General features: G+C 37.3%; 1 protein-coding gene across 1 annotated transcript; it reads right to left on the bottom strand.

Annotated features, from left to right (window-relative positions):
- Positions 1 to 4,930: 4,930 nt before the first annotated feature.
- CCDC179 (coiled-coil domain containing 179) lies at positions 4,931 to 18,567 on the bottom strand. Its single transcript, NM_001195607.1, has 4 exons — positions 18,478 to 18,567; positions 17,657 to 17,701; positions 16,697 to 16,801; positions 4,931 to 5,095 (listed from the first exon to the last, which is right to left on the bottom strand). Exons 1-4 carry the CDS (start codon positions 18,520 to 18,522, stop codon positions 5,087 to 5,089), a joined length of 204 nt encoding a protein of 67 aa, NP_001182536.1. The 5' UTR covers positions 18,523 to 18,567; the 3' UTR covers positions 4,931 to 5,086.
- Between the last annotated feature and the right edge of the window lie 544 nt (positions 18,568 to 19,111).

The raw sequence follows: 19,111 nt of genomic DNA on the forward strand, positions 1-19,111 counted from the left end.
TCTGTGAAAATAAAATCTAAAATCCTTCACAGTTCTTGCTACTTCCTTTTAGTTGGAGTGTTTAGACCATTTGCATTTAATGTAGCTATTGATCAGTTTGGGATTGATCATCTTGACACTTGTTTATTTTCAAATCTGTTCTTTTTTCTTCTTTTTCTATCTTTTTTGGATGGATTTTCAGCATCCCATTTTTATCTCCACCAATAGCTGTATCTCTTTGTGTGTATGTGTGTGTGTGTGGTTTCTATGGTATTTACAATACATGTCTTTAATATATCTGAGTCCCCCTTCAAACAATATATGTCTTCATGTAAAATATAAGCTTTCAATGAATTCTACTTCCATTAACCTTCTCCCATCCTTTGTTATTATTGTCATACATTTTATCCCTGCATGTTATTAATACCAAAATACATTAGTTTTGCGTAAAACAGCATTATTTTTTTAAATTAGAATAAAATTATCTTATATTGACATATGCATGTATCATTTCCAGAGCTCTTAGTTGTTTTGCGAAGATCCAAAAATTTATCTGATATAATTTTTCTTCCACCTAAAGAACTTTCTCCTGCAAGTCTGCTAGTGATAATTTTTTTTTTTTTGGCTCTTATTTTCTGAAGAAAACATTCTGCATTTTTGCTTTCAGTTTTGAAGGATATTTTTGATCCATATAAAACTTAGGCTTTTTTTTTTTTTTTTTCTTTAACGATGCCATTCTGGTTTACTTGGTTTCTAATGTGGTTTGTTTTTTCTTATACTTATTTCTTAGTATTTAAAGTACCCCAGTCCTCCCTGATGTTTTCCTTCTCTTTTGGGTGTTTTTCAGCAGTTTATCAGGTAATTTCGTAAGGTTTGGTCTTCATCTTACATGGTGTTCATTAAAATTTGTGCATCTGTGGGATTCATTTTCATCAAATTTGGAAACATTTTGGGAATATTTTTTACTCCCATCCTCCTTCTTTCAGACATTCCCAATTATTCATATGTTAGACTACTTGATATTATTTCACAGTTCATCAAGGAGCTAATCTTTTCCTAGTTTTTTTTTTTTTTTTCTCTTTGCCTCAGTTGGAACCATTTTATTGCTATATCTCCTATATCTTAAATTTCAGTGACTTTTTTTTTTTACATCAAATGCACTGTTAATATCACTTGGTGAATTTTAAACTTTCAGATATTTTTCAGTTCTAAAAGTTCCATTTAGTTGTTTTTGATATCTTTCATTTTTGTCCTTGAAATGTCCTGTGAAATGCATTCACATTTTCCTCTAAATTGCTGTGCGTAGCCAACATTTTTGTAACAGATGTTTAATTCTTCCAAGTCTGTCATCTCTTTTCATTCTGTATCTCTTTCAATTGACCTGATTTCCTTTTGATTATGTGTTACAATTTGCTATTTCTTATCATGCCTAATTTTGATTGGATAATAGACATTGGATATTGATAGTAGACAAGGAGTAAACAGATCTGACCATTCTGAGTTTCACTGTATACATATGCAGTTTAGCTTTCATCAAAGACTCAATGCAAACTACTACAGATCTACAAAGTACTTTGAATAGTTCCTTGCTTTTGGAATTTGGCCCTACAACTTCCAGTTACTCCAAGACTCCTGAATTCTTATCTCTGTTCCTCAGTTTATCCTTAACTCAGGAAAACTACTCTGCTCTGCTTATGATTGTCTTCCCTTCATCCAGATCTGGAAAAATTTCATTTCTCCTCTCTTTATTTTGGAAACTGCAAATCAGTAACTGAATGTAATGTTTTCATTAATTCACAGTCAATAATTTGTTTATGAAATAATTGTGATAATTGCATTTGCATGTTAGAAATTATTTTTGTAATTAAGATAGCATTTACAGAGACAGATGGGATTATAATTTTATATGTAAAAGTAAAATTCAATTCAATATTCAAATGTTACCTTAAATGGAAATTTTAACTACATGATAGCTTATTTGCAATATCGAGATATAACATAGCCAGTAGTTATAGTATAACCTTTTCCTAGGACTGTGTAAAGATTTTAAATATTTTGTTTAAACACAAGTCATTATAAATATACAGCAAAGGAAATCTGTTTCCCTGTATTGTTTTTTTTTCTCTTTTTGTTTTGTTTTAGATTTTTACTTAAATTTAAGTTTATTGGGCACCCCGGGTGGCTCAGCGGTTTAGCGCCGCCTTCAGCCCAGAACGTGATCCTGGAGACCCGGGATCAAGTCCCGGTCAAGTTCCCTGCATGGAGCCTGCTTCTCCCTCTGCCTTGTGTCTCTGCCTCTCTCTTTCTCTCTGTGTCTCTCATGAAAAAATAAAATCTTTAAAAAAATTTAAGTTTATTAACTTATAGTGTATTATTAGTTTCAGGGTGAAAATTTAGTGGTTCATCATTTGCATATAACACCCAATGTTCATTGCAAGTGCCCTCCATCATGCCATCACCAAGTTACCCCATCCTCCCAATCCTGCTCACCTCCAGCAACCTTGTTTGTTTCCTATAGTTAAGAATCTCTTGTGGTTTACCTCCCTCTCTGTTTTTATTTTATTTTATTTTTTCTTCTCTTCCTCTGTGTTCATCTGTTTTGTTTCTTAAATTCCACATATGAGTGAAATCATATATTTGTCTTTGTCTTATTTTGCTTAGCATAATACACTCTAGCTCCATCCATGTAATTGCAAACAGCAAGATTCATTATTTTTGATGGCTGAGGCAATATTACATTATGTATATATATGTATATATATATAATATAATAAGCATAATGTATGTATACACACACCTTCTTTATCCATTCATCAGTCAACGGACATCTGGGCTCTTTCCATATTTTGGCTATTGTTAATAATGCTGCTATAAATATTGTGCCCCTTCCAATCGCTCTGTATTCTTTGGATAAATACCTGCAAGTGCAATTGTTAGGTCATAAGCTCTATTTTTAACTTTTTGAGGAACTTCTATACTGTTTTCTAGAGGGGCTGCACCAGTTTGCATTTTCACCAACAGTGCAAGAGGGTTCCCCTTTCTCTGGATCCTTGCCAACATCTGTTGTTTCCTGACTTGTTAATTTTAGCCATTCTGTCTGGTGTGAGCGGTATCTCATTGTGGTTTTCATTTGTATTTCTCTGATGCATGGTGATGTTTTGCATCTTTTCATGTGTCTATTGCCCATTTGTAGTTCTTCTTTGGAGAAATGTCTGTTCATGTCTTCTGTCCATTTCATAATTTTTTTTTTTTTACTTTTTGAATATTGAGTTTGATCAGTTCTTTAGATTTTGGATACTAGCCCTTTATCTAATATGTCATTTGCAAATATTTTCTCCCACTTTGTAGGTTGCCCTTTAGTTTTGTTGATTGTTTCCTTTGCTGTGCAGAAGCTTTTTATCTTGAGCAAGTCTCAATAGTTTATTTTTTGCTTTTGTTCCCTTGTTTCTGGAGATGTGTCTAGTAAGAAGTTGCTATGGCTGAATTCAGAGAGATTGCTGCCTGTGTTCTCCTCTTGGATTTTGATGGATTCCTGTCTCACATTTAGGTCTTTCATCAATTTTGAGTTTATTTTTGTATATGGTGTAAGAAAGTGGTCCAGTTTCATTCTTCTGCATGTGGCTATCCGATTTTCCCAACACCATTTATTGAAGAGACTGTCTTCTCCATTGGATATTCTTTCCTGCTTTGTCAAAGATTAGTTGACCCCAGAGTTGAGGGTCCATTTCTGAATTCTCTATTCTGTTCCAATGATCTGTGTGTTTTTGTGCCAGTACAATACTGTCTTGATGATTACAGCTTTGTAATACAACTTGAATTCTGTAATACAGCAGACTTGTGATGCTTCCAGCTTTTATGTTTCTTTGGCTATTCAGGGCCTTTTCTTGTTCCATACAAATTTTAGAATTGCTTTTTCCAGCTCTGTGAAAAATGCTGGTGGTATTTTGATAGGAATTGGATTGAATGTATAGATTGCTTTGGGTAGTGTAGACATTTTTGACAGTATTTGTTCTTCTGATCCATGAGCATGGAATCTTTTTCCCTTTCTTTGTGTTTTCCTTAATTTCTTTCATAAGTGTAATATAGTTTTCAGAGCACAGATCTTTTACATCTTTGGTTAGATTTATTCCTAGGTACCTTAAAATTTTTGGTGAAATTATAAATGGGATCAATTCCTTGATTTCCCTCTCTGCTGCTTCATTATTGATGTATAAAAATGCAACAGACTTTTGTGCATTGATTTTATATCCTGCAACTGCCGAATTCCTGTATAAGTTTTAGCAATGTTTTGGTGGAGTCTTTGGGTTTTCTGCAGAGAGTATCATGTTGCCTGCAAAAGTAAAAGTTTGACTTCTTCCTTGCTGATTTGGATGCCTTCTGTTTCTTTCTGTTGTCTAATTGCTGAGGCTAGGACTTGCAGTTCTATGTTGAATGACAGCGAGAGTGGACCTCTCTGTTGTGTTCCTGACCTTGTGGGTTGAGACCTGATGTGTGGCCCAATATGTGATATATTCTGGAAAATGTCCCATGTGCACTGAAAAAAATGTGTATTTTGCTGCTTTGGGATGGAATGCTCTGAATACATCTGTTAAATCCATTTGGTCCAATGTGTCATTCAAAGCCCTTGTTTCCTTGTTGATCTTCTGCTTTGATGATCTGTCCATTGCTGTGAATGGGGTGTTAAAATCCCCTACTCTCATTTCTTTAAGTTTGTTTTTAATTGATTTATATATTTGGCTGCTTCTAAGTTAGGGGCATTTCCCCTATTATTAAAGCATAATTCTAAATCTTTAGATAAGTCATAAATTTAATTGTAAAACTTTAAAGAGGAGTATATCACTTTTAAAGGCCTGTACATATTGTTTGTTGAAAAGCAGCAAATCTCAAATTTACCACAGAAAAGAAAGTGGTAATTAGTTATGGTCATTAATAAAATTTTAGACTCAATGTCTTGGATGTCAGATGGTTGCACTGCTTTTATTTTGCTGAAACAACAGAGAGGTGTCTTTATTTTTCAAATGAAGTCAAATTATGAAATGCCACTTGATGTCATAAATGCACATATTTTGGTCTGGCATGATTTCTTCCATACAGACTTCATTCAGCTTTATGTCCACTGGAAGAAATTAAAATACATAGATATAAATTCAATTAAAATGTATATAAGGAAACTTATACAAAGTTTATACATAGTAATAAATCATCTGGAAAAGATCTCAAAGGGAGTAGGCTTTCTTACACAAAGGAATTTTTATAAAGAGCTAGAAGTGCTATTCTAAATTATTGTAACATCACATTAAGATAATAGCCAGATACGAAAAGCACTTTTATGAAATAACTCATATCTGGGAATGAGTATGATATAAATTTTTTTTCTTCTATGAGTCAGATAACAAACACTACAAGGAGGAAGAATTTGTAGAAACCAAAAACAACAGGTTAGAGAAAAGGTTAAAGTCATTTCTAAACATAATGGATGTGACAGGGATGTTAAAAGGAGTTTTCTTTTCCAGTCTTATGATCTTTGGTTGGCCAAGAAAGCATATTATTATATGTATCCATTGAGAGTTTTTAAGTCTTGAAATGAGTTGAAGTGAGCAACAGGGACAAATAAGTAAAAATAGAAATATCAGTATTGGCAGGAATTTAACCATAAGAGAATATTTCATGATTATTTTAATATCCATGATTAAGATTATTAATAAAATAATTAAGAGGCAGTTTTGGTATAGAGACTTTAGACAGACAAATATCAAAACAAAAATACTTTGTCAAACTTTTTACAACTGAGTGCTCTATCCTCATCCTCTGTTCTACTGGGCCCAACCCATATGTTAAAGATACTTATACGTATGGACTCAGATTTTTATTTTCATCCCAAACCATTTAAGTTGTATAAATACTGCTATATTTTTTTGAAGCCAAAGATCAGTTTAAGAAGAAAGAAAAATAGAAGAGGGTGTTAGTAGGGATGCTGCTTATAACTCAACAATTTGCAAAAGGTTTAAAGGGAAAAACAGTGAAAGGATCAGTACAGTTTAAAGATGTGTTATTCTGTGTGTCCTGGTTTTAGTGCTAGTCTAACAGTCATTACAACTTTGCAACAAGATTATTTAGGCAAATGGGGAATAAATACTTATGTTCATTTATAACAATTTGACATTGCTGTGACATTCTGATCATATGTTACACAACGACAGTCCACAATGATTTGGAAATCAAACCAAACCAAATGAAACAAAATTGGTCCTGACCAAATTTGAGAAGCACTGAGAGTTCAAGCTTAAATATGACACATTACACATCTTGGTCAATATATAGAAGAAACACTAGAATAGACTGTTCACAGTACCTCCTTGCTATTATTATTCTTTGGTGAGTCCTGAGAGGCCCTTTAGCATAGTGTGTACTTTGGGGCTTTGAGCCCCTGATGTTCTTTCTTGGGAAAAGGGTGTATTTTCTCTTCTACAGGATATCTGAACTTTCATTCTGCGTAATACGGCCACAGGAAAAATATCTAGATGTTTTGAAGACAATTCCAAGAATCCATGTAGTAAGGAGAATAAGTACTAAGTACCAGATTGAACTCAGGCTTCTCACGTATCATGCGTTTTGTTTTTTATATTTTTATAGAGACATTTTATTTGTCTTTGAGAGCTCAAGTGTGTTGTCTGTATAATTGAGATAATTATCTCTAATTGAGATAGAACAATTCTGTAGGCATTTCTACATAAAACTGGTAGCTCAAGAAAGAAAGGAGGGAGTTTTTTAATGGAAAAATCCTAAATGGTTTGGTGTTGAGGAGTAAGTCATGAGGAGAAAAGATTGATGGCACAAGACATCTGAACTGGCAGTGAGATAGAAAAATTAGCCAAATTAATGTGTGGAAATTAGTCAAAAGTTTAAAGGGCTCAGAAGTGGTAATTGCCATACTCAACAGAAAGATGGTCTCAAGAATCACTGCTCCCTCCCCTCCCCATATCCCATATAATTATATTTTACTAAGGGATAACTATACGGATGTAAGATACATTGTGCAGACATATCTTAATATCTTAATGCATATCTGAGAGACCATGATTATGTGGATGGTATTTCAAACACTAACATATCTGCAAGAGAAGAACTGTAGATATTTAAGACAGTGCAGTAACTCTAGAAGCTTGAGGATCCTGAGTTTCTAGGTGGCAATGCATAAGGCCCCTTGACTATGCAAAGATAAATAGAAGAAAAAAAAGCTGAAGGGCTGAACCATTACTCATAATTTGTATTTACTCCAAAATTAAGAGAGGAGGGTGAATTATGAAAGGAGGACCATCACAGCACAAAAAAAGAAAGTACTTTATTCCACACTAATGGAACCTCAATTCTTGTCAGAGCAGCAAAGAAGCCAGTTCAGCATTTCACTACTCTAAATGTACTTGCAGCTTGGGGTGGCCAGGGACTCAGTTTTGACCAAAGAATATAAGTGGGGTTTCCAGTCTGACATGTCAAAGAACTTGGAAATCATCAGTCCCATCCTCACAAGAAAAATGCAGAACAAATGGAAAATCAACATCTCTTCTTGGATCCATTAGAGAATTGAGATCGTGGGACAAGCTGCTGTGCTGGAAACTGGAGACACAACGATGCTGCTGGAGCTGATACTGTTCCAGTAGGAACACTCAAACCTCAACAGATGAATTGCTGAACCTCATGATGGATTAGCTTCAAAGTTAAAAACTTAGAGTGCAGGGGTCAGTCTTAGGGAGGCCCCCATATTTCCTTGAGTCTTACCTCCAGGAGCCCCACCAGGTCTTACTGCAATAATCAGGAGGAAAAATCTCCTTTTGCTTCCAGCAGTGGGAGGGGAAAAGCAACTATTTTGAAATTCTTCCAAGCTCTCCTCCTTAATAGGGACTGTCCTCAAGGGAAACCATTTTATCACAACTTAATGAACCTGGGTTTTATTAAACCCTTACTGACCTAGGGAAGGGAAACAGCCAAATCTATACTCTTCTACATAGCAGAGGGAAATACCCAACTCTAGTCCCCTGTAGCCTTCCTGTTTCACTGAAGGGTAAGGGTAGCTAAGTAGTTGTTGAGAAAGTCATGTCTTAGGGACACAGGCTCACTAAAATGTTAAAATCTACTCATAGGCCTATAATATGCTTCTCTTGCTCCAACAACTTGCCACCACATTAATAAGTCTCCTATATAACATCAAGGAGGTCAGCTTAAAGAACTGCAAGCCTCAGTTCTTATTTAAGAAAGAGGCTACAGGGGAACCCAAATATAAGAGGAGACACAAAAACCAGGAATGAATTTTTACCTCTGAAACCACAGCTACAGAAAACAAAAAAACAGCCTAAATCCTAGCCAGATAAACACAAAACCTCACATTAAAGACTTATCTATCTTATTTTCTAACTTAATCGATCATGTCTGGCTCTTAACAATAACAAAAATATAAGACATGCTAAAAAGTAAAAAACAAAACCAAAAAAGAAAACTGTCTAAAGAGACAAAGCAATCATCCAATCCAGACTCAGTTATGACAGAGATTTTGAAATGATCAGACTGGAAATTTAAAATAATTATGATAATTATGCTAAGGGCTCTAATGGAAAAGTGGACAAGATGCAAGAACAGTTTGATAATGTAAAGAGAAAAGGAAACTAAGAAATAATCAGAAGCAAATGCTAGTAATTCAACATTTCTATTCAACATCATCTAGAAGTCCTAGCTAATGCAATATAAAAGAAAATAAAAAGAAACATCTTTCTCAACTAAAAATGTTGCTTAGTCAAAGTGAATCCCAAAAGAACTCAAAGGTAGACTTCAGGAATTTCTTATTGTCTTTGTAAAAGATGAGCTGTGAAAATAAATGTTTAATGCAATTCTAAAACTAAAATAAATAAATAAATAAAAAGAAAAAGGTATACAGATTGGGAAGGAAGAAATTAAACTATTATTCACAGATGATATATTTATTTATGTAGTAAATCCCAATGAATCAACAATAAGAAAAACAAAAAAAATCCTGGAATTATTGGGCAAGGTTGCAGGATATAAGTCTACTACAGAAGAGTCATTTGACTTCCTATATACCGGTAATGAACAATTTGAATTTGAAGTTAACAACAGAGTACCATTTACATTAATACCAAAAAAAGGAAATACTTAGATATAAATCTATCTAACAAAATATGTACAGAGTCTGAATGAGGAAAACTATAAAAATTTGACGAAAAAAGTCAATGATCTAAATAAATAGGAGAAGCCCAATGTTCATTTACAGGAAGACTCAATTCTTTCCAAATGGATCTATAGATTCAACACAATTTAAATCACTCAAGCAAGTTACATTGTGGATTTTGACAAGCTGAATCTAAATTTTATATAGTAAAGCAAAAATATACAGAGTTGCTAACACAGCATTGAAGTGAAAGAACCAAATTGGAAGACTGACACTGCCAGACTTCAAGATTTACAGTAAAGTTATAGTAATCAACATAGTATAGTAATGGTGAAAGAACAGATAAATATTTTATTCAATGGAATAGAATAGACAGCCTGTAAATAGACCTAAATAGTTAGTCAACAGATCTTTGACAAAGGAGCAAAGGCAATACAATAGAGAAAGGACAGTCTTTTCAACAAATGGTACTAAAACAAATGGAACAACATCTATATGCAAAAAAAAAAAAAAAAAAAATCTAGATACCTTGTACTTTTCAAAAAGTGACTCAAAATGTATCATAGACCTAAATGTAAAATGCAAAATTGTAAAGCTTCTAGATAATACAAGAGAAAAATCAATGTGATCTTGGAGTTTTTAGATACGATACCAAAAGCATGATCCATGAAAGAAATAATTAATAAATTAGACTTCATTAAAGTTGAAAACTTCTACTCTGGGAAAGATACTATTAGAATAATGAAAACAGTGGGAAAAATATTTGCAAAAACACATCTTATAAAGAACTGGTATCCAAAATATAAAAATGGCTGTTAAAACTCAATAAGAAAGTGAATTCAATTAAAAAGTGGGCAAAACATTGAAATAGACATTGTGCCAGAGAAGTTATACAGATAGCAGACAAACATATGAAGATATTATCAATAGTATATGTCAACAAGGAATTGCAAATTAAAACAATGAAATATCACTACACACCTGTGAGAATGGCTAAAATCCAAAACACTGATAACATCAAATGTTGGCAAGAATGTTGTGGAACAGCAGAAACTCTCATTCATTACTGTTAGGGATGCAAAATTAACAGCTACTTTGGAAGACAATTTTCCAATTTCTTACAAAACTCAACATAGTTTTACCATATGATCCAGCAACTGTACTCCTAATTAGCCAAATGAGTTGAAAATTTATGTCCATGCAAAAATCTGCATATGAATATTTATAGCAGCTTTATTCATGATTACCCAAAATTGGAAACAACCAAGGTGTCTTTGAATAGGTGCATGACTAAACCATTGATTCCATTGTTTCCATTGTTTACCATATAAACAATGGGATCATATAAACAATGGAATATTATTCAGTGACAAAAAGAAATGGGTTGTCAAGCCATGAAAAGATATGGGGGGACCTTAAATACATATTACTGAGTGAAAGAAGCCAATTTCAAAGGCTCCATACTATAAGATTGCAACTATATGACATTCTGGAAAAGGCAAAGCTATAGAGACAGTAAAAAGTTCAGTGATTGCTAGGGCCTTGAGGCAGGTGAAGGAAGAGCAAAGGGTCAAAGGTGGCGCACAGAGATTTTTAGGGCAGTGAAACTATTCTGTATGGTACTGTCAGGGTGGATAAAGACGTTATGCATTTGTCAAAACCCATAGAATTATACAATTCAAAGAGTGAACCCAATGTAACATATAAATATATATATATATTATCAGCTTTATTGAAGGAAAGTTGACATACAGTGACTTGTGCATATTTAAAGTGTGCAATTTTAAAATATTTTAGCACATGTATACTCATGAAACCATTACCACAACCAAGATTATATATATGTATATAAAATATATATAACATATTTCTAAATATATAATATAATATATAAAAATATATAAATTGTATATAAGTATATAAAATACAAATATATTTTATATTTTTATTTGTATATAAATATATATTTATATATAAAGGAGGCTCTTTTTCTGCCTAAAGGGGAGTTGACTCAGCTGCTGGCATATGTTTCTTGCCTTTTGTCCTATACTGTTTTCTCCTGGAATGTAAACACAATGTTTCCTATTGTAGAAGCCTTTGTGAGACCATGCAAATGACAGTCACGTGAAAAGCTTGAAGGATCATAGAGATAGAGAGAAGCCTGGAACTTCTTTAGTGATTTTTGGAACCACCATGTCAGGTATAGACTGCCTAGGTCAGGAGTTCTTCTTTGGAGAAAAACTATACTCCTATTTGGTTAAGCCACTGAAATTGAGTTTCTCTTATTAGAACCTAAAGTTAGCAAATTACTGATTGCCATAGCTATCCATTAGCTGTGCTTATATTTTTTTTTTCTAAAAGAAAACCAACAGAAAAAAATCTTAATTCTTAGAAATATATTTTTTCACAAATCTTTTCATAATAAAATATAATTCTCATCCTGAAGATTGCCTGAATAAGGCCAGGGCTCAGTACAAAGTTGAAAAGGAATGGATGAGGGATCCCTGGTGGCGCAGCGGTTTGGCGCCTGCCTTTGGCCCAGGGCGTGATCCTGGAGACCCGGGATCGAGTCCCACATTGGGCTCCCGGTGCATGGAGCCTGCTTCTCCCTCTGCCTGTGTCTCTGCCTCTCTCTCTCTCTCTCTCTGTAACTATCATAAATAAATAAAAATTAAAAAAAAAAAAAAAAAGAAAAGGAATGGATGAGGAAATGGGGATTTTCACCCTGAAGAAAACCTGAATATGAAGGAAGGTAACAGTTTTGCTCAAATACCTGAAGGGCTTTAAAATGGAGGGCCATTGGATTTATATTTGACTATGAGAAATATAATTAACACTACCAGTAAAAAACTCATGGAAGCAATATGACAGGTTATGTGGAAGCACTTTTAAATCCATGTCAAAGCATATTTTTGACCATAATGCTTTGAAACTAGAACTCATCACAAGAAGAAATTTGGAAGAAACTCAAACACTTGGAGGTTAAAGAGCATCCTACTAAATGATGAAAGGGTCAACCAGGAAATTAGAGAAGAATTAAAAAGATTCATGGAAACTAATGAAAATGAAGATACAACCATTCAAAATCTTTGGGATACAGCAAAAGCAGTCCTAAGAGGGAAATACATCACAATACAAGCATCCCTCAAAACATTGGAAAAAACTCAAGTACACAAGCTAACCTCGCACCTAAAGGAACTGGAGAAAGAACAGCAAATAAAACCTACACCCAGCAGAAGAAGAGGGATAATAAAGATTCGAGCAGAACTCAATGAAATAGAGACCAGAAGAACTGTAGAAGAGATCAACAAAATGAGGAGTTGGTTCTTTGAAAGAATTAATAAGATAGATAAACCATTAGTCACCCTTAGTAAAAAGAAAAAAGACTCAAATTAATAAAATCATGAATGAAAAAGGAGAGATCACAACCAATACCAAGGAAATACAAATGATTTAAAAACGTATTATGAGCAGCTATATGTCAATAAATTAGGCAATCTAGAAGAAATGGACGCATTTCTGGAAAACCACAAACTACCAAAACTGGAACAGGAACGAATAGAAAACCTGAACAGGCCAATAACCAGGGAGGTGATTGAAGCAGTCATCAAAAACCTCCCAAGATACAAAACTCCAGGGCCAGATGGCTTCCCAGGGGAATTCTATCAAACATTTAAAGAAATAATACCTACTCTACTAAAGCTGTTCTGAAAGATAGAAAGGGACGGAATACTTCCAAACTCGTTCTATGAGGCCAGCATCACCTTAATTCCAAAACCAGACAAAGACCCCACCAAAAAGGAGAATTATAGACCAATATCCCTGATGAACATAGATGCAAAAATTCTCAACAAGATACTAGCCAATAGGATCCAATAGTACATTAAGAAGATTATTCACCATGACCGAGTGGGATTTATCCCCAGGATGCAAGGCTGGTTCAACACTCATAAAACAATCAATGTGATAGATCATATCAACAAGAGAAAAAAACAAGAACCATATGATCCTCTCAATAGATGCAGAGAAAGCATTTGACAAAATACAGCATCCATTCCTCATCAAAACTCTTCAGAGTGTAAGGATAGAGGGAACATTCCTCAGCATCTTAAAAGCCATCTACGACGGATCCCTGGGTGGCGCAGCGGTTTAGCGCCTGCCTTTGGCCCAGGGCGCGATCCTGGAGACCCAGGATCGAATCCCACGTCGGGCTCCCGGTGCATGGAGCCTGCTTCTCCCTCTGCCTGTGTCTCTGCCTCTCTCTCTCACTGTGTGCCTATCATAAAAATAAATAATAAAAAAAATAAAAAAAAAAGCCATCTACGAAAAGCCCACAGCAAATATCATTCTCAATGGGAAAAAAAACTGGGAGCCTTTCCCCTAAGATCAGGAACATGACAGGGATGTCCACTCTCACCACTGCTATTCAACATAGTACTGGAAGTCCTAGCCTCAGCAATCAGACAACAAAAAGACATTAAAGGCATTCGAATTGGCAAAGAAGAAGTCAAACTCTCCCTCTTCACAGATTACATGATCCTGTACATAGAAAACCCAAAGACTCCACCCCAAGATTGCTAGAACTCATACAGCAATTGAGCAATATGGCAGGATACAAAATCAATGCCCAGAAATCAGTGGCATTTCTATACACTAACAACAAGACTGAAGAAAGAGAAATTAAAGAGTCAATCCCATTTATAATTGCACCTAAAAGCATAAGATACCTAGGAATATACCTAACCAAAGAGGTAAAGGATCTATACCCTAAAAACTACAGAACACTTCTGAAAGGAATTGAGGAAGACACAAAATGATGGAAAAATATTCCATGCTCATGGATTAGAAGAATTAATATTGTGAAAATGTCAATGTTACCCAGGACAATTTACACATTTAATACAATCCCTATCAAAATACCATGGACTTTCTTCAGAGAGTTGAAACAAATCATCTTAAGATTTGTATGGAATCAGAAAAGACCCTGCATAGCCAGGCAAATGTTGTAAAGGAAAACCAGAGCCGGGGGCATCACAATGCCAGATTTCAGGTTGTACTACAAAGCTGTGATCATCAAGACAGTGTGGTACTGGCACAAAAACAGACATAGATCAATGGAACAGAATAGAGAACCCAGAAATGGACCCCCAGCTCTATGGTCAACTAATATTTGACAAAGCAGGAAAGACTATCCACTGGAGAAAGTACAGTCTCTTCAATAAATGGTGCTGGACACATTGGACAGCCACATGCAGAAGAATGAAACTGGACCATTCTCTTATACCAGACACCAAGATAGACTCAAAATGGATGAAAGATCTAAATTTGAGACGAAGATCCATCAAAATCCTAGAGGAGAACACAGGCAACACCCTTTTTGAACTTGGCCACAATAACTTCTTGCAAGATACATCCATGAAGGCAAGGGAAACAAAAGCAAAAATGAATTATTGGGACTTCATCAAGATAAAAAGCTTCTGCACAGCAAAAGGAAGCAGTCAATAAAACTAAAAGACAATCTACAGATGGGAGAAGATATTTGCAAATGGCATATCAGATAAAGGGCTGATATCAAGATCCATAAAGAACTTATTAAACTCAACAGCAAAGAAACAAACAAACAAATCATGAAATGGGCAAAAGACATGAATAGAAATTTCACCAAAGAAGACCTACACATGGCCAACAAGCACATGAGAACATGCTCCGCATCACTGGCCATCAGGGAAATACAAACCCAAACCACAATGAGATCCCACCTCACACCAGTGAGAATGGGTGAAATCAACAAGACAGGAAACCAAAAATGGTGGAGAGGATGTGGAGAAAGGGGAACCCTCCTGCACTGTTGGTGGGAATGGGAGCTGGTTGGGCACTCCTGAAAACTGTGTGGAGGCTCCTCAAGGAGTTAAAGATAGAGATGCCCTACCACCCAGCCATTGCACTGCTGGGGATTTACCCCAAAGACACAGATGCAGTGAAAGACCAAGACACCTGCACCCCGATGTTTACAGCAGCAAGGTCCACAATAGCCAAACTGTGGATGGAGCTACAGTTCACTTTGAAAAACTGGATGTTGTCACCATTTATGACCTGCTTCATTGACCTCAACTACATGGTCTGCATGTTCCAGTAGGATTCCATCCTGGCAAATTCAATAGCACAGTCAAGGCTGAGAACTGGAAACATGGCATCAATGGAAAGCCCGTCTCCATCTTGAAGGAGCAAAAGCCCACCAACATCAAACGGGGTGATGTTCTTGCTCAATATGTTGTGGAGTTCTCTGGTGTCTTCAGTACTATGGAGAAAGCTGGGGCTCACTAGAAGGGTGGAGCCAAGAAGGTCATTATCTGACCCTTTTGGTAATGCTCCATGTTTGTGATGGATGTGAACCATGAGAAGTATGGCAACTCCCTCAAGATTATCAACAGTACCTGCTGCATCACCAGCTGCATGGCCCCTGTGGCCAAGGTCATCCATGACAACTTTGGCATTATGGAGAGAATTATGACCACAGTCCCTGCTATCACTGCCATCCAGAAGACCTGTGGGTGAGCTCTCTGGGAAGTTGTATCATGACGGCCAAGGGGCCGCCCAGAACATCATTCCTGCTTCTATTGGGGAAGACAAAGCCATCCCTGAGCTGAATAGGAAGCTTATTGTCATGGTCTTCAATGTGCCCACCCCCAATGTATTAGTTACAGATCTGACCTGCTGCCCGGAGACAGCTGCCAAACATGCTGACTTCTAGAAGATGGTGAAGCAGGCATCAGAGGGCCCCCTCAATGGCACCGTGGGCTACACTAACCAGGTTGTTTCCTGAAACTTCAACAGTGACACTCTTCTACCTTTGATGCTGGGGCTGGCATTGCTCTCAATGACCACTTTGCCAACTTCATTTCCTGGTATGACCATGAATTGGCTACAGCATCTGGGTGGTGGACCTGTGGTCCACACGCCCTCCAAGGAGTAAGAGTCCCTAAATCCAGGGAGAGTACAAGAGGAAGAGAGAAGCCCTCAGTTGCTATAGAGTCCTTGCCTCAATTCATTTGCCAATGCACTGAGAATCTCCTGGCCTGGAATCCATCTCAGACCCCCTAAAGAAGGGTTTAGAAAGCCCTACCTTGTCATGTCCCATCAGTAAAGTTTACCCAGACAAAGAGATTTAAATAATAGTTGAGATTTTGATTAGAGGAGTTTTAAAGTAATCTCTCAGACTACACCTACACTATTTCTCAAAGGAAAGAGGAAAGCCAAAATTTAGAGTACTACATAAATTAAAGAAATCTTTTGCATTTAAGGACCTGTTACTTTTAGTGAAGTCTCTATATTGTACTTATTTTATTTTTTTTAATTTTTATTTATTTATGATAGTCACAGAGAGAGAGAGAGAGGCAGAGACACAGGCAGAGGGAGAAGCAGGCTCCATGCACCGGGAGCCTGATGTGGGATTCGATCCCAGGTCTCCAGGATCGTGCCCTGGGCCAAAGGCAGGCGCCAAACCGCTGCGCCACCCAGGGATGCCTATATTGTACTTACTAGGAGTCCTGGTTCTGGAAGAGGAGCAGGTCTTGCAAACCGTTTATTAAATTTCCTCTTCTCTTTCCTTATGTTTTTCATATTCTCAATGCGTTTATCTCTGGACTTTTGGAAAATTAAAGGGAAGGAAGACAAATTATACTTTTTATAACATAAAAAGTTAACATGCTGGTTATATTTTTGGTTGGTGCCAATAAAAAAAGATAAAAAAAAAGATAAACACAGTCAGTGGATATGGTTTACATAGCTACATAAAAGTAGGAACAAATCTATTTTTCAAATACGGGGTTCATAGATGAAGAAAACCCATCGGAGCATCTCTAGAGTTTTCAAGTGATACTATTTACTTTTGATTCCCACTTCAGCAACGGTAGGATCTAAGGCTCATGGATATATATGTTTACTTTTATCTTAAAAGTAATGCTCATTAAAAAAAACCCAAAGGGATTTTCTTTATAGAAATAAGAAAACAAAACTCATGCACATTCTTTAGTTCTCTTAAATGCTGCATATGTTAAGCAGCGATTTTTATGTCCCCAATTGTGTGGCCTCCATAAGTGCAGAGATCTCAGGGTCTAACTGGAATGCTTTGAAGATAATGGAGCATCGGGGTGCAGGTTATATGAATAAGAGAAACTTTATCCATTTCCATTGGGAGTACACTTGGCATAATGGCTTTGAAAACTACGTCACATTACTTTATAACAATGAAAAAATTGCGTTCCCTATGATCCAGCCATTCTATTCCTATTACGTTAAAAAACAAGAATATTAAGCATTTAAGTTATCCTAGTTAAGACTCATTCTCATAGTGGTCTCAAGATCCCAGAGTCCCATGAAAGGTGACACTGAAGCATCTAGATAATAAACGTTCTATCATACTGGAGACCACTAGGCATAAAGGAACATAACCAAGGTACAATTTTAACTTATTTATTGAATTATTTATTGAAACATTACCTGCCTTGCAGTGACTTCCGAAGGATGCTGCCATCTTGGCCCTTCCTACACAAAAGGTAAAATGAAATTAAAACAAAACAAACCACACACACACACACACACACACACACGAGCAAATAGAAATACTAGTTATTATAATAGGAAGCCTATGCTACTTTTTAAAAATTTATGTAACATATGGATATTATCTCAATGGCAAGAGGCAGGCTCAGAATAAGAACATTAAGGTAAAAATCAGGGTGGAGGATGGCAATAGTGTCATGAACCACATGGAGGGAGCATGTAGAGTACTGAGATTTATCATGAAGAAAAGGGTGGACAAGAAATCAAAACATGTTTCTGCCGGTCCTTGGGGTGACCGAGGAGCCCCAGCAAGCGGTATGGTTTTCTGAGATATGAGGAGCTTGGCTGTTTAGTTTGTGGGGTTCCCACACCTTCTGCTGATTTCTAAATTGTACCTTAAATACCTCCCCTGCACCTCATTTTGATCCACTTGTTTAATCCAAAGAGCCAGAAGCAATGTCCTGCCCTCATCCTCCCCAATATTGAGAAACTTCCTGCCTCCCCGCTCTGTCAGCCCCATGCCACCTCTGGGGCAGAGCAGTGGGTCAGTCAACAAACACCCTGCTGACTGTGCCTGACTTCTAGAAGCACTTGAGGTGGGGGCTTTCCCTGCTCCTAAGTGGGTCCTGCAACCCAGGATCTCGTCTGTCTACTTCCCAGGGACCCCCAAACCTGTGCCCCAGGACCACCCGCTGTGGTCACAACCTGATGGTGGGAATCACAGGGCCCCAGGGCGAAGGGGGGCCCTGGGCACTCACGGGGTTCACTTGGATGGCATCATCTTCTGTGCAGCACAGGCACATGCTGCTAAGGCCCAGGCTGGACAACCCCTGCAGTGACCAGGGCTCACCCTGTCCCCCGCCTGGCCTTGCCCGGGCCCCACCCGGCCCCATCACAATTCCCTTTGTCCCAGGGCCACGCCCTTGCCCTTGCCCCCAGCTTCCTGCCAGACCCATCACAATTCCCTTTGTCCCCGAGCCTCACCCTTGCCCTAGCCCTCACTCCCACCCCCAGCTCCCGCCTGGCCCCGCAGGCAAGGGCCAGGGCCCAGGTTGCCACAGTTCTCCCAGCAGGCCTGCTCCCACCAGCCCGAACATGGTCGTTCCATCGTTTTCTTACTTCTCAACCTCTGCCCTCTTCCTGGGGAGCCCTCTCGGCTTCGGGAGCCCTCTGGCTTTGGTCCCTGGCCCTGCCCCTCAGCCTGCTGTTGGGGCTCCCCATTCCCTCCCCTCACTCTTGGCCCACCGCAGCATTCACTGGCCCCATCCCCCTGCCTTCTCCCTGTGGACTGCTGCCCTGAAGGAAGGGAAGTGGGCTTTGAGAAATGCCCCAATTACAGGTTGCCCATGACCACCAACTTTTTTTCATTTGAAGATTTTATTTATTTGAGAG

Source organism: Canis lupus, chromosome 21, assembly GCF_011100685.1.
Source record: "Canis lupus familiaris isolate Mischka breed German Shepherd chromosome 21, alternate assembly UU_Cfam_GSD_1.0, whole genome shotgun sequence".
Lineage (NCBI taxonomy): Eukaryota > Metazoa > Chordata > Mammalia > Carnivora > Canidae > Canis > Canis lupus.

Bases quoted from the DNA above. Each gene is read 5' to 3' on its own strand.
- CCDC179 (NM_001195607.1), bottom strand. From the start codon at position 18,522: ATGTGCCTGTGCTGCACAGAAGATGATGCCATCCAAGTGAACCCC. The intron at 17,702-18,477 runs GTGAGTGCCCAG...CCTTTTGTGTAG, and splicing joins ATGCCATCCAAGTGAACCCC to GAAGGGCCAAGATGGCAGCA. The intron at 16,802-17,656 runs GTAATGTTTCAA...ATTTTCCAAAAG, and splicing joins CGGAAGTCACTGCAAGGCAG to TCCAGAGATAAACGCATTGA.